Raw genomic sequence first — 14949 nt, forward strand, 5'->3', positions numbered from 1 at the left:
TAAAGATATCATAAGAATCTTACATTTTATATATTTGATTTTGAGACATTCTTTTTTACAGGAATTGGCTCACTAAATAGTAAAGGATGTAAACAGGTGGAAGGTGGTCAGTTTATTGTGATGCTTTTGTCAACTAGCATGTGACAGCAACTGACTTCTTTGTAACTGTGTTCAGTGAACATCTTAGCTTCATTCTGTCTTCATTTCTTTCCATGCATACTAATATTAGTCAAACAGTAATTAAAAGGCAATATTTAGTGGTAATCCACTGCATTTCAGGTAAAGCAAGTTGGAATGATGATGACGTGGCTTGCAACTTGCTAGCAGAATGAAATTGCATGTGTGTGAAAAGTGGTGCAAAGTTTCTCATCAGGTGGATCAGAACTGAGAAACTGAAAGACATTGAGCTAGAAGTTTCACATTGTACTTAAGCTATCTGTAGCTCTTAAACATAGTTGATATTGCTTGCTGCCCCCTTTTCACTGCCAAGTGTGCAGTGAATTGTAAGATTGCTTTATTCCGTTGAACAATTGCTGTAATAGATCTTCTGATTCAAATTCTCAGGAAATTGCTTTTTCCAGTAGTGTGAGGCTACTGATGCTTCGGTTCTGATGCTTCGGTCAAAGCTTTTCTGTTCAGTTCTTAAACTCTACTTATTCATAAAATAGCTTTTTAATTATCTCATGCTAATTTTATCAGTTATTAGATTTGGGGTGATAGAATTTAAAGCTATAGCAACATAAGGCTATAACAACATAACTTGGCAGTATAATTTTCAGCTAATTTCCTGATTTGCAGGGATCATGTAAATGCAAAGACAGCTATCTCTGCTTTCATATTCACTTTTTGACACCTTATCGGTTGTGATGGATATTTCATTTATAATGGATACCTGTTTATAATGCTGGACTATAGAGACCTGGTAAAGTAGTAGGCTGGCTACATGAGTTTCTGAGATTTGGGCCTAAAGACAATGGAATGGGAGCCAGAGATAGAAGCCAGCCAGACTAGCTGACCATTTGCCCATGCAGATCCCATATCTGCTGCAAGGGTTTGATAGTCCTTTCAGGTCAGGCCAGTCAGCTGGCTGCTTAGGGAGTGGCTTCAGAACCTAAAAAGAGTTCCTAGCCTTCCCCTGGGAACTCCCCCCCCTTTTTTTTTGGTCACACTGCATGACTTAACACAAGGCACAGTAGAACTCTTGATTTGAAGGTTCCCAGTTACTTGTGACAAAAACACTTGTAGTCAGAGATTATATCATTCTTGTGAATATCCTAGGTCAGGCATGGCCAAACTTGGCCCTCCAGCAGTTTTGAGACTACAGTTCCCATCATCCCTGACCACTGGTCCTGTTAGCTAGGGATGATGGGTGTTGTAGTCCCAAAACAGCTGGACGGCCAAGTTTTGCCATGCCTGTCCTAGTCTACAAAAGAAAACAGGCAGCCAAAAAGTAAAGGAGTGAGTTATACATATTTGGGAGACTGCCCTGGTACACAGAAGTATAGAAGCTTGTAAACTCTCTACCTGCTCAGAAAAATACTGTGAACTTCCAGGGTGGAGAGCATTGAGTGAGAATGGGAAACTACAGTAAGTAATCTTATTGTCTGGAGAGGGAACTTATGAGTTAACATTGAATGCCTAAGATTGTTCTTTTTACATTTTTGTGAGGGATAAAGGATGACAAGCTGTGATGGCATTACATATGTGATTTTGCATTTCTGCATACTGCCATTGTTATAATGGAAACCTCAGCAGTTGTATATAGTCATTGTGCATATGAAAGCACAACTTGAAACAAGCAGGGCTTCCATGAAAGTCTAACAAATTCTTAAGGTGATGGTATGAGGCCATATGAACCATTCCTAAATGTCTACTGAAGGTACTTTGGACATGACCATATAGCAAAACTCAACTTCATTAGCTGTCAGTAGTGTCTGCCCAATCAACATGGGTAATGTGTATTTTATCATTTAGACATTGTAATGAATTTTATTTGCAAAGAAAGATAAATTAAAAATGTAGTAGTATATACATAAATATAAAATGTATTTATATGTTACTCAGTTATGTACAACACACAACACTGACATTTTTGCTATTAAAACAGTTAATTACAGTTCCCAGAATTCCATACTACAACTCTGCATTTGGTTTTCTTTTCCTATTAAATCAGTTCTTTTTTCTTTAGTTCCAAAATTTGGATGCTTCCATTCTCCATCAAATCTGAGTCGTCCCCCCCCCCCGATGCATTTCTTTTAGTAGAAATGGATTTTAACAACTAGCTCAGTTTATTCAGTTTGTTTATATTTTATCATTATGTAATATAATGATTTCCAAAACATAAAAGTTTCACCATTGGCCAGTAGACATTTTCCGTTGTCCTATATTGTGATATTGGAGGCCGGTGAGAAATATCTATCCTGAGAACTTGAATCTACAACATAAATTTGCATTGAATGCCCACCCATTTTGCTTCATGGAAACTAAACTATTACTTTCTGATAGTTAAAAATCAAATGCTAGTTAGCCTTTCTTTCTTTTTGTGTGTTTTTTTTTTTTAACAGAAAGTCGAAGTGAATTTTTAGAGAAGTTACAGAGAGCCCGAAGCCAGGTGAAACCATCCACAACAAGCCAGCCAATTTTATCTGTCCCAGGCCCAGCTAAACTCACAGTGGGGAATTGGTCTCTTACGTGTCTAAAGGAAGGAGAAATTGCTATTCACAATTCAGATGGTCAGCAAGCTACAATATTAAAAGAAGATCTTCCAGGTTTTGTTTTTGAGTCCAATAGAGGAACTAAACATTCATTTGCTGCTGAAACCTCTTTAGGTGAGTATGTAGATAAGAGTAATAAGGTAATCGCATATATGTACCTACAGTGGCCCGGTCAGAAATTATATTCTTTTTTCAATAAATCTGGTTTGACACTTAAGCCATAATTTCCTGGTTTGGATGCCCTGGCCATCTGGCCAATACTATGCAATTTACAGCTCCAAGAAGTAATGATGGTGTCCAACTAGAATGGTTTTAAAAGAGAATTATACTTACGACTCCAAATCCAGATTATACTTTCTATGGGGGATAAGGCTATCAATGGCTATGTTCTTCCTCCACCATCAGAGGCAATATGACTCTGTATACCAATTACTGGGAAGCCCAAATGGGGAGTGTTTTCTTTTGGGGCTTCCAATACACAACTAGTTGGCCACTTCAGGAACAGGATACTAGACTAGATATGCCATTAGCCTGATCCAGTAAATGGTTCTTGTCTTCTTAAACTGGTTTAACAGACCAGGGAAACCTTACATTAAACATACTTGAAAGGATAGAGGGGAGAAGATACACATGGGGTCACAGTGTATTCCTGATCTACCAAACTGTGATATGTGAGAACAGGATTGTAATGTCTAAACTGCCAGTGTGGGGGTAACACCATTACCATCATTTTTATTTCCCACCTGTTGCCAGAAGGTGGGTTACAACAATATAAAATACAGCATTTAAAACAGTGTGGAACAAATTGCAATCACAACTGGAATGGATCCTAAAAATATATCTTAAGGGTCAAAGCCAGGTTAAAGAGAGATGTTTTCAGCATACAATGAAGTTGCCAGATGCACATCTGTAAAGAGGGAATTCCATAACTTAAGGGTTTCCAGAGAGAATGCCTTCTTCAGGGTCACACAGACCCAACCTCTGAGTGTGATGGAACTACCAAGAAGGCCCTCTCTGCTGATCTGAAAACAGGAGAGGGGTTGTAGGTAAGGAGGCAATCATTCAGTTATTTTGGGGCCTAAGTCGTATAAGACTTTAAACAGTAGTATGAGCACCTTGAATTGGGGACAAAAATGAACTGGCAACATAATATCCTGTCATCTGGATATTTTGCAGGATCAGAATTTGTGACTGGTTGGACTGGCAAAAGGGGAAAAAAGGCAAAATCAAAGTCTGAAAAAACCAAACAAAAGGTTAGTATGTTTGTTTTTAAAATATTTTAATGGAGAATTTGGATTTCAGTTTGTTACTTTCTGTATTGCTTCTTGTACATGCTAGCTGCTGGCTTGAGGTGGTTTAGATACTTAGCCTATCTATGTTTAAAAAGCATATAAATTAATTCTCACTTCTGTGATGAGATCTGTTAAAGGATTTGTTAGAGCAGTGATGAGGAAGTTTCAGCCAAGGTAGGTTCGCCAGGCCTCCCCTTCAGCCAAGCCTACTTGCCCTACACCTGCAGAGCAGATTTTGAGGCAGATGGGGGAGTTCTGTTGTGTGAATAGTACTGCACTCATGCAACATTGGATCAAAACTTGTTTTTCCACTTTCATCAGTATTTAGAGTGTCTCACTTGAAATCTAAAGTCCATTAAAAAATGCATTAATACATTAGTATTAATTGAGGTCAGCCTCAAGAAGCAACAGATTACAGAAGATATTGTCAGTGTTTGTAAAAAAAAAAAAAAAGGAAAGGGTTCTGACCTCCCTTTATCTCCTCAGCCTGGTCCTCAGACCCTTGTCGGCATAAGAGAGTCCACAAGAATATCCTTGCAGAGTGCTTTCTGCTTTTATTCTTAAAAGTCTTTGTGCAAAAGCGACTGACCAACTGTACACACCAACACTACCAGCTTTCACTAACTAACCAACCAACCAACCAAACAACCCAACAACAAACTAACATTTCTCACTCTATATATACAACCCAGTGCAGGCCTCTGACTCATGCTTACCCAGCTTTTTAAGCATTAAAGAAACAGCGGCTATTTTAGCCGTGACAGATATCACCAAGAATTATAGTTCCTCAAAGATCTTTGCTTCCAACCCTCCCCCCCCAAAAAAAAAGTTTTTCAGAGATGTATTGTTCCCCTCTGCTGATGAGAGGCTCTTTCATCCAGTAGAATTTTCCATTAGTGGAAAGTGAGGGGGAGAGGAGGTTATTCCCCTCTCCTTCTGCAGCCCACCTCCCTGCACTCAGCCATCAGATCAACAGGGCAGGGGGACCCTTTGGAACAGTGTGGTGGTGGCGGCAGCAGGCAGCGGCAGCAAGGGACTGCAAGAGAAAGGGGGAATTTGTGGGAAAAAATCACCACCCCCTCCCTTTAAACTCCCAGAAACCTCTACTGAATCATAGAGCCCTCTGTTATTGGGAGGGACACAGCTGACTGCATCTCCCAGTGAATGAAGGTGCCTTTCAGACATCCTTGGGAAGATTGAGGGCAGGGAGGCAAAATGAAAAAAAAAAGTGTGTTCTAAAAACTCTTGAAAAAATTATCACCTGGAGTAAGACTTCAGAAGATGGCTTGAACAGATGGATAAAGTTCACTTGGGAGTCCTTCAAGCAGATTGTTTATGACTTTATGGCATGGTACATAGGTAGCATTTTGAATTGGGTCTGAAAATAAGTTGGGGAAATGCACTTCTTAAAAACACATCGAATCTGTAGCCATAACATTTAGCAGACAGCCTTGAGCAAAGTCCCCAATGGATTTTGGTTTAACAAACCAAGATTAATGGGGTTCTTAGAGAAAATATAACTGACATCCTGACTTGTGGGTGCAGGGGATAGTTCAGTGCTAGAGCCCATGTTTTGTAGATAAAGGTTTCCAGATTCCATCTTTGGCAGCTCCATTTACAAAAGCATTTCAAATGGTAAAGCTGAAAACAACCTTGGCTATCATTGTAGACAAAATCATACAAAGCATTCTGACTCAATTGTAAGTTTCTTATGTACTGTCATTCCAAGTGAAGCTGATCCAGGGTTGGCATTCATAAATATCAAGAAAATGTTCCATTTGGTTTGAAATTGTAAATTCATCCTGATTTCTTAAATGATGCTCAGGTACGAACTATGGCAAGAGACTTGTACGATGACCATTTCAAAGCTGTTGAAAGTATGCCTAGAGGTGTAGTTGTAACACTGAGGAACATAGCAACACAATTAGAATCTTCATGGGAGCTCCATACAAATAGGCAGGTAAGTATCATTGAGTAAATTGCAGTGGTAAGCGTAATTTGCTGCTGTTGCTAATGTTGACTTGATTCAGACATAAAAATTAATCCATCTGTCTTCGTCTGATGGTATTGGCAGATTCTCAAAGTGAGTTTAGAAGTATTTCCAGGTTACTTTTAACTTGGGCTGTTGACAGCTGCTCATAAAACTAAGCCCAGGTTAAAGTGGGCCACGGGAATTTGCATATGAAATAGGGTGAGTGGCAGATAACTGTAGCCTGATCTGGAAATGGTAGTTTTAAATCTGCACCATGCTATGTGAAGTGTACTGCTTACTGTATGTATGCAGTACTTTTTTGTGAAGTTCTTGTTTCCGCAGTTAGACTACTGTTGTGTAATACCATAAAGTGAATGGAGCCACTATTATCTGATTTTCTTTTTCAGTTTATTGAGGGAGAAAACACTTGGCGAGATTTAATGAAGACTGCTCTGGAAAACTTAATTGTCCTTCTGAAGGATGAAAATACTATTTCACCATATGAAATGTGCAGCAGTGGCTTGGTGCAGGCTCTTCTTACTGTTTTGAATAATGTAAGTTTTATTGGAGAATGAGTGGGAACTTGGGAGCCAGGGAGCCAAGTCTTTATTCACAGCCATGAAGTTAACTGATCTTAGACCAGTTAACTTCATCTTTCAACCTAACTTAACCTCGTGAGGTTGTTGTGAGGATGAAGGAAGGATAACTGTGTATGTCACCTGAGCTTTGGGGGGGCAGGGCAGGTGGAGAGTGCAGTGAAACTGTATTAATCACAGTTAATGTAAAAAGTTTTGAATTTTCTTAAGGAATATCTACAGTGTAGTCTGTTAGCTGTGAGAAATGCTTTCACTTAAACTTAACCTAAAAAAGAACCAGGGGTCAAGAGACATGAAGCTCTGTTTGCACCAGCACTGTTACCCTAGTGCTTGCCCTAGTGGTCTAACCATGCTTTGGGCAGACAGCGCTGCCCATAAAACAAAAGAGAATTTTCAGAGGGAAGATGCAGCCTGGCAATCAGGCTATAAACACTTGTTTTACTTTCATTAAATCACGTAGCAAATATCAGAAGAGGTGAAGGAGGAGAAGATTTATAAATGCTGGGAATGGTGCTGTTAGGATAGGTGGGTGTTGTTAACACTTGCTGTTTCTTTGCCCTCAGTAGAGCTGCACATTTATTGCTTGTTGCAAGAGATGAGCAGTTCAAGTTGATGGTATTTGGAGCAACAGGAGACTGTCACTCACAGTCACAATTTTTATTACAAACTTCAGTGCATTCCAGAATAAGATACTTGTCTTTCTGAAGCAAAAATTAATTAATTTTTGTTCTTTCTCAAAACTTGTGTGATTTATGCGTCTGACTTCTCCCTCTTTCTCATTGTCACTTTGGCAGGCAGTGCTTGAGAAGTTGGTTTTCTCCTTATGTAATGAGTTAAGTTAGCCATAATGGCCTAATCCCAAATTTTGAGCAGCCATTCTTTTAACAATTCTCTCTTTTTCATTTAGAATGTGGATTTCGATTTGAAACAAGATTGTAGTCAGCTAGTGGAAAGAATAAATGTATTCAAAACAGCTTTCAGTGAAAATGAAGATGATGAAAGGTAATTTTGTTGTTCCTGACCTTATGAAAAATAATGTGTGCACACAACTATTTTTTATACTCTGCTTTCAGTAGTAAAAGGCATATTGGTCTTGGACTAGAACATAACTTGCTGCTTTTTGTATTTAAATTGTCCGGTGTTTATCACATCAGTGTTGCTTTGCAGTTGTGGATCCCATTTAAACAGAGTGTCACCCATATATTTAGTTACTGAATAATGCATATACTGTACTGTGTTTCAGCCCTCACAAGGCCCCCGAGATAATTTGCCAGAATAACAACACAATAATGTTACAATAAAAAATGAGAGTGGTAAAACCACATTGCAGTAATCTAACCTAGTAGAGATGTAAGGTATGTGTAACTATGGCCAGATCTCCTCAGATTCTCCAAGCAGTATTTTATAATTAAAAATAGCTTTGAGCTTTGATATGTAGTACAAAGCATTTTAAACATAGCTTAAGCTGATCTAAAAAAAATTAATGTGTTGACGTTTGATGAATCAATGCACCTGGCTTTGATTCAGATATATGCCAAATCATGCATTATTGCTGTGATAACAAGCAAGCATGAAGAGGAAGTTGTACAGTTTCCATGCACAGCATATAATATTGTTAGTAACAAACTGCAGTTTCTACTATAAGGGTGTAATGAGAAATGATGATTTGTTACAAATTTTGTTGATTTACATTTTCTCCCCATTGTGTGGTGGGAGCACAGAAGTCTGAGGCTTGTGGTTACTTGTTCTGATAATGACAAACCATTGCAATATCTCTGTTTTATATATTGTTGGATCGTGTTTATTGTTGCAAGCTGGCTTGAGTTCGGTTTTCAAATAGGCAGAGTTTAAGTTTTAAAAATAGCTTGTCATCGCTACAACATTTTGAAGTTGTAATTGTACTCTGAAGTTTTCATAACTTCTGTTCATTTTTCAAAGCCCTTTGTATTATAGACAGTAACATTTGTCTTCTCTGTGTTCATAGTCGTCCAGCAGTTGCGTTAATTCGGAAACTCATAGCAGTATTAGAATCTATTGAACGTCTACCTCTACACTTGTATGATACACCAGGATCAACGTATAATCTGCAGGTAACTTTTCAATATGGTAGAAATTTACTGCATTCTAATAAAAATGTTTCTGTGCCTTTTCTCTGCTATGCTTCCTATAAATTTCCATAAATTACAGTTGTCCCGAGCTACTTTAGTTGGATACAGCCCTATTTCATTATTATAATGCTTCAATCAGATCCAGTGGAGTCTTCCACTTTGTAAACTGGACAAATTCATAGGCTGAAGCGGGAGAGGCATTTTTTGACAATTCTCCCTTCCTTCTATAGCCCCCAGCACCAACTACCATGTTGTTTTGGAGGGTCCCCAGCCCTCTGGACCTGATTTTTGGGGCAAGGGGAATATAGAAAAAATCCCACCCTCCAGAGCAGCCAGTTTGCAAAGTTCCACTCTGCACAACTCTGGGTGTCACCCATTAAAAGTTTTATGGAATGTGGGTTTGGCATAACAAACACATATGGGTATCATCTAGATTTGCTGCTGTGTACGCTTGAAGGTTCTAGTTGGGGATCCAGGCAGGGTTGTGTAAATACAGTGGTACCTCAGGTTAAGAACTTAATTTGTTCTGGAGGTCCATTCTTAACCTGAAACTGTTCTTAACCTGAGGTGCCACTTTAGCTAGTGGGGCTTCGCGCCACTGCCGCACGATTTCTGTTCTCATCCTGAAGCAAAGTTCTTAACCCGAGGTACTATTTCTGGGTTAGCAGAGTCTGTAACCTGAAGCGTCTGTAACCTGAGGTACCACTGTAATTGCTGTAAAAAGAAAAGTGAATTCACAAGACATTTCTGGTCATATTAATTCTTAGTATTAAGTAAAAAAAAATAGCAGCCTATACTCTTAAATTGTTGGGTGTGGGAGCTTCCTTCCTGACCTTCCTTGATCTTTTTTGTGTTTGTTTTATACTGTACCCCACCGTAAATAAAATGAAGGGCAGTATAAAAACATTCTAAATAAATAAAAGTTTTAATAATCAGCTCGGGTCAAAAGAGCTATGAGTGGAAGAAGAAAATGTAGCAGTGCCGTTCCTTTTGCAAGACCTGGTGAAAGAACTTCCTGGTGAAAGAACTTGGAATGTAATTGGGGTTGTATTACAATATGAAAAGAATTGTGAATATTGAAGATACAGACTAAAGCATATGAACTCTAGTGGGCCATAAAATGTTATTGATAGGAATTTAAACAGCTGCAGCCTGCCCACACAGGACAATGTCAGTCACTTTTGTCACACTGAGTCCAAAACAGACTACGCATGAGTGGAAAGACATTCTACTAGAGTAAGAATGCTGTTGGATTTGTGCATTTGTGTAAATGTGTGTGTATAGTGCTTATGCAGATTTGTCAGTTGTGCTGATTTTCCTAGTTTATTAATGCTTGCTTGACTTTGAAAACATAATCATTAGTAATTGTTATAAATGAAAGGGATGTTTCTAAGTAAAAATATTGTTGCTTTGACTTTAGATATTAACGAGACGGTTGCGGTTTCGCTTGGAGCGTGCTTCTGGGGAGACAGCTTTAATAGACAGAACAGGTCGAATGTTGAAAATGGAGCCCTTGGCAACTGTGGAATCTTTAGAGCAATACCTCCTAAAAATGGTAAGCAAACTCCTCTTCTCCCCAGGTTGGATTCAGACTACCCCTACACATAGCTCAGCCCATGGTAGTTTCCACTGGAGGAAGTGCAGTTTTTGTAGATTCCTATTTCTCCTGTACCCCTGAAAAGTTGTCCTGGAGGGTCTGGAGATCCTTGGGAACTGTAAGGGGAAAGGCAGGAGGCACTGGTGAATGTCTTTTCTGTTTGGAGCATTTATGAATCTCATCCGCTTATGTGAATGGAAGGTCAAATTTGGGTCAAGTTCTTGATCCAGCCTATCATGTTTACAGAAAGAATTACATTAATTCTTCTGTTTGAGGTGATAGTTTTTTTTTGTAGTTATTTGTCATTGTTCAGGTTTCTAGTTCTCAAGTGTGAGATGTGGGGGTTGGGATGAGCACCCACTAATCCTCCAGCTTGGGAAGGCTTTCTTGTTCTCTTACACTGCATCTTAAATTGTTTCTGTTGATTGAATTATGACATTTAATTGTGCTTTACTGTATATTTTAGGGGATGCAGGTGGCGCTGTGGGTTAAATCACAGAGCCTAGGTCTTGCTGGTCAGGGGTCCCTTTACCTTTTCACTGTATATTTTGATTGTGTATTAATATGCTGTTAGCCATTTTGGGGTCTTTGGACCAAAAAGTGATATATAAATAATTATGATGATAATAAACTATATACTTATGTGATACATTTTTGTTGTCTCTTTTTTCCTTAGGTGGCAAAGCAGTGGTATGACTTTGATAGATCATCATTTGTTTTTGTACGAAAACTCAGAGAAGGCCAGACATTCATTTTCAGACACCAGCATGATTTTGATGAAAATGGAATTATTTACTGGATTGGAACAAATGCAAAGTAAGATTTCAGTAACTTCAGTTTGAGACAGTGCTAAAATCTTGAATGAAATAGCATTGTATTTAAATACCTGTAGGCCAATTCTGAATATTTTCCAAGGGCAACACTGGATTTTCCATTCATCATTTTTAGATTAAAAAAATGTATTATTGGGACATAGTTTACAGTATGCATGGCATATTAGCTTTTGTTTTTTAGGTTTTAAAATTTGGACTATACTGTCTATCACTTACCTGTGGCCATTCCATCAGGCTCTCTGAACTGTTGTCATCCCAGTTTCTTATAAGATCTGATGCTTGAGTCTGTATTATTTCCCCATGCTCTGGAAGTCTTTTCAGCTGACGAGGGGAGTTAAAATGCTTTAAATAAATATTCATGAGTAATAGTGACATCGTTGTTTCTATTGTAGAACAGCTTATGAGTGGGTAAATCCGGCTGCCTATGGGCTGGTGGTAGTTACATCTTCAGAAGGAAGAAATTTGCCTTATGGCCGTTTGGAAGACATCTTAAGCCGTGACAGTTCAGCTCTGAATTGTCATACTAACGATGATAAAAATGCATGGTTTGCTATAGACCTTGGTCTTTGGGTGATACCATCAGCTTACACATTACGCCATGCTCGTGGTTATGGACGATCTGCTCTCAGAAATTGGGTTTTTCAAGTATCTAAGGATGGACAGAACTGGACTACTCTATATACTCATGTTGATGACTGTAGTCTGAATGAACCAGGGTATGTAAAAATATTTACATTTACATGGACCATTGTTGTTTCTGACGTTTATGACAATCAATTTAGTACCCATAAGGTATGGGCCATTCTCAGTCTACTGAAGTAATTGGAAATTAGCCTCTTGATATCATTGGGTCCAGGATTTACTTCACTGTGCTGAAATTCATTGAATAATAAAAAGTTGGCCTTCCACAGTGGCTTGGCTTAAACAGGGTAAACCATAGTTAATGGCTTACTGGGATCACACAAGCCTTGGCTGTTTTTCTAGCATATAGATGAAACAACCACAATTCTTGGCTTAGTGTTATGTTAGGGCTGCCATACATCTGGAATTTCCAGGACATGTCTGTTATGTTATGTCCAAAAATTTAATTCATGTGATGGTATAATGGAGAGAGTAATTTTCTGTTTGTAAACTGGTGGTCTTTTTGATCCATGAAAACCACCATACAAGTAATTAATATTTCTCTGTGTTTTTGTCATGACTTTTAAATTTATCATTACCTAATCTTTTCCTTCAACTTCCCCAAACTAACGTAAAGGTCAACAGCAACATGGCCACTAGATCTACAAAAGGATGAGAAGCAAGGCTGGAGGCATGTAAGAATTAAGCAAATGGGGAAGAATGCCAGTGGGCAAACACACTACCTCTCTCTATCTGGATTTGAACTTTATGGCACTGTGAATGGTGTGTGTGAGGATCAGCTAGGTAAGCAATGTAGATAGAATGATTTCTTGTTCTTACCACCAGCTATTGTAATGTAGGCCATGAATTGAACTTTATCAAAATCTTAGTGCCAATCTAGAGCATGTTTCTAAGCATGTTTTAAAATCAAAATATCAGTTTGATGTTTGAAATACCTGCCACCAAGTTGGAATGCTTAAATCTTGTATAGATAGTTTAACCAGCAGTGTTTCATCACTAGTTTTGATTGCATGTAGGAAAAGCAGCTAAAGAAGCAGAGGCTAATCTGCGAAGGCAGAGGAGACTGGTACGCTCTCAGGTTCTGAAGTACATGGTTCCAGGTGCCCGTGTCATCAGAGGAATTGATTGGAAATGGAGAGATCAGGATGGTAGTTCACAAGGTGAAGGCACTGTTACAGGCGAATTGCACAATGGTGAGCAACTGCTTAAACAATTAGCTCTCTTTATTCCACAAGTTATTTATAGTAGTTCACTGCATTTTCTAGTTTGGTGATTAGGGAAATATAGATTCAGAAATCAAAAGGAAGACAGAAAGGAAATAGTGTACTGTTTGGTCATGTTAAATCAAGAGTGCATTTGTCATAGTGACCTACTGACATAAAACGTGTTTGAGCTTCTTCAGATAAAAATAGGACCCGAGTTCTAAACATTTCTACCTCAAAATAAGTTTTCCTTATAGTGATGGAACTTGTTAATCAAAAAGCATGTTTAAAATCACTGCCTAAAAGTGAAAGAAAAACAGGGCACAAAGGGAGCCTGTGAATAATGTAAGATTTGCAGAAGTTGTAAGTGAAATTCCATGGAAATACCAGGAGAAAACCTCTCACTTAATTGCTGGGTGGGTAAGAAGTCCTAAGATATCACTTGCCTTTTGACCTCAAGAGGCATCCAGATATTGAGATGGACGAACAGGTTCATAAATTCCCCCAGGTATTAGTCACACCTAACTTACCTAGTTCTAGGAGATTCTGACTTCTACTTTGGGAAACTTGTATTTCAAGAAAGCAAATGATAGAGTTACTTGATGGTTAGAGATCAAGAACAAGGTCTTATTGGAACAGTATTCCTTGGGGAAGTAAAGTACCACCACTCACATTTGATTTTCACATGTCCATAAAATACAGTGTTACATACAAGTTGTGCTAATTACATGCAACTCCAATATACAGATTAGCTGTGGCATTTCTGCTCCTATACTTTGTGTGTTGCATTATGGGTATGAATAATTGATCCAGTGTCTAAGAAGAATAAATATTTCCTGTCTGTATAATATCAGAATACCTTGCTATCCCTTTTCTGGCTTGGCATTTGCAACTTGCTTTTTCTTCAGCTTTTTTGTCAAGTTCTCTGCCATTTCTTACCTTACTAGCTTCGCTGGGATCAAGTTTCTGTTTTCTTAATACTAATATATGATTAAACCAAGTGGGGAATGCTAAGAGGCAGATATTAAATTTCCAGTGCCATAGCAGTTAGATTTATAAATCTATTTTTTGAGGAAGGATATGATGCCACATTCAAGGTCTCCATCTCAAGTGTATCTTTTCTTTAGAACAATCATTCTCCTATTATGCAGAAAAATCATCCTAATAATTATTCACTTAAAAATACTTGTGAAAAGTAGTTGAAAATTAGAAAGAAGTAGAAAAGTAGATAGAAAATTTTGTGGTGATATTTTAATGTGCTTGTCTTCTTTAGCATTCAAGATTTGATTAACCAACTCCCCCACTCTGAATCCATCACTCTATGAACCATATGAGGCCAAGTTCCAAGAAAACAATTCTCTCTAGTTCCCATATCAACTAAAAATCTTCTTCCCAGGGAATAATTGTTAAACAAAAACTGGAGAGTCAGTTATTTAAAATGTAATTAAAATAATGCATAGAGAAAGGTCTTCATATCATAAGCAGAAGGAAGCTGCGAGGATGCTCCTTGGACCCAAGCGTGGTCTGTTTGCCCTCCCTTCCCACTCACCTTTTAAATAAAGGTTCAAGGACTGCCTTGCCACAACCTAAAGGAAACCCTGGTTTCAGGTGCAGTTTGAACTGCATTTACCACTGCTGTGGTTGACCAATGATTGAGGATGGAGGCCAATACTGTAGTACGTGAAACATAATAACAGTTACCAAGTATTCTGATAAGGAAACCATTTAAATGCCCACACACTTCTACTACACATAGCTCAAACTTTACTTTTAAGGGAATTAAAAATTTAAAGTAATAGTTATTTCTAATACAATTTTTTTTTTACATTTTTGACTGGATTCTCAGATCTTTAGTATTAATTTGAACTGTGGTAAGAGCTGTCCATTTTAATGTAGTACACCTACAATGATCACACTGCCTGAATTTCAAACCTTTCTCTTATTTTGTTTGGCTTTAAAGCCTATTAAGTAATTTCTGTGACTCAAGATAGCG

At 38.2% G+C, this 14949-nt stretch overlaps 1 protein-coding gene across 50 annotated transcripts in view; it reads left to right on the top strand.

Annotated features, from left to right (window-relative positions):
• Positions 1–14949, top strand: part of HECTD1 (HECT domain E3 ubiquitin protein ligase 1) — a 66187-nt gene that overhangs the window by 30493 nt on the left and 20745 nt on the right. For 36 of the 50 annotated variants that reach the window (XM_083740176.1, XM_083740181.1, XM_083740136.1 and 33 more), the window contains exons 14-24: positions 2565–2828; positions 3891–3967; positions 5832–5966; positions 6386–6532; positions 7482–7576; positions 8559–8664; positions 10103–10237; positions 10956–11095; positions 11505–11828; positions 12371–12537; positions 12771–12947. In XM_083740176.1, coding sequence (XP_083596302.1) covers positions 2565–2828; positions 3891–3967; positions 5832–5966; positions 6386–6532; positions 7482–7576; positions 8559–8664; positions 10103–10237; positions 10956–11095; positions 11505–11828; positions 12371–12537; positions 12771–12947 — 1767 coding nt within the window. Of the gene's footprint in view, positions 1–61; positions 107–2564; positions 2829–3890; positions 3968–5831; positions 5967–6385; positions 6533–7481; positions 7577–8558; positions 8665–10102; positions 10238–10955; positions 11096–11504; positions 11829–12370; positions 12538–12770; positions 12948–14949 lie in introns of all 50 variants that reach the window. The other 14 variants (XM_083740135.1, XM_083740179.1, XM_083740148.1 and 11 more) reach the window with 1 other exon arrangement.

Source organism: Podarcis gaigeae (genome assembly GCF_964106915.1).
Source record: "Podarcis gaigeae genome assembly, chromosome: 1".
Taxonomy (NCBI): domain Eukaryota; kingdom Metazoa; phylum Chordata; class Lepidosauria; order Squamata; family Lacertidae; genus Podarcis; species Podarcis gaigeae.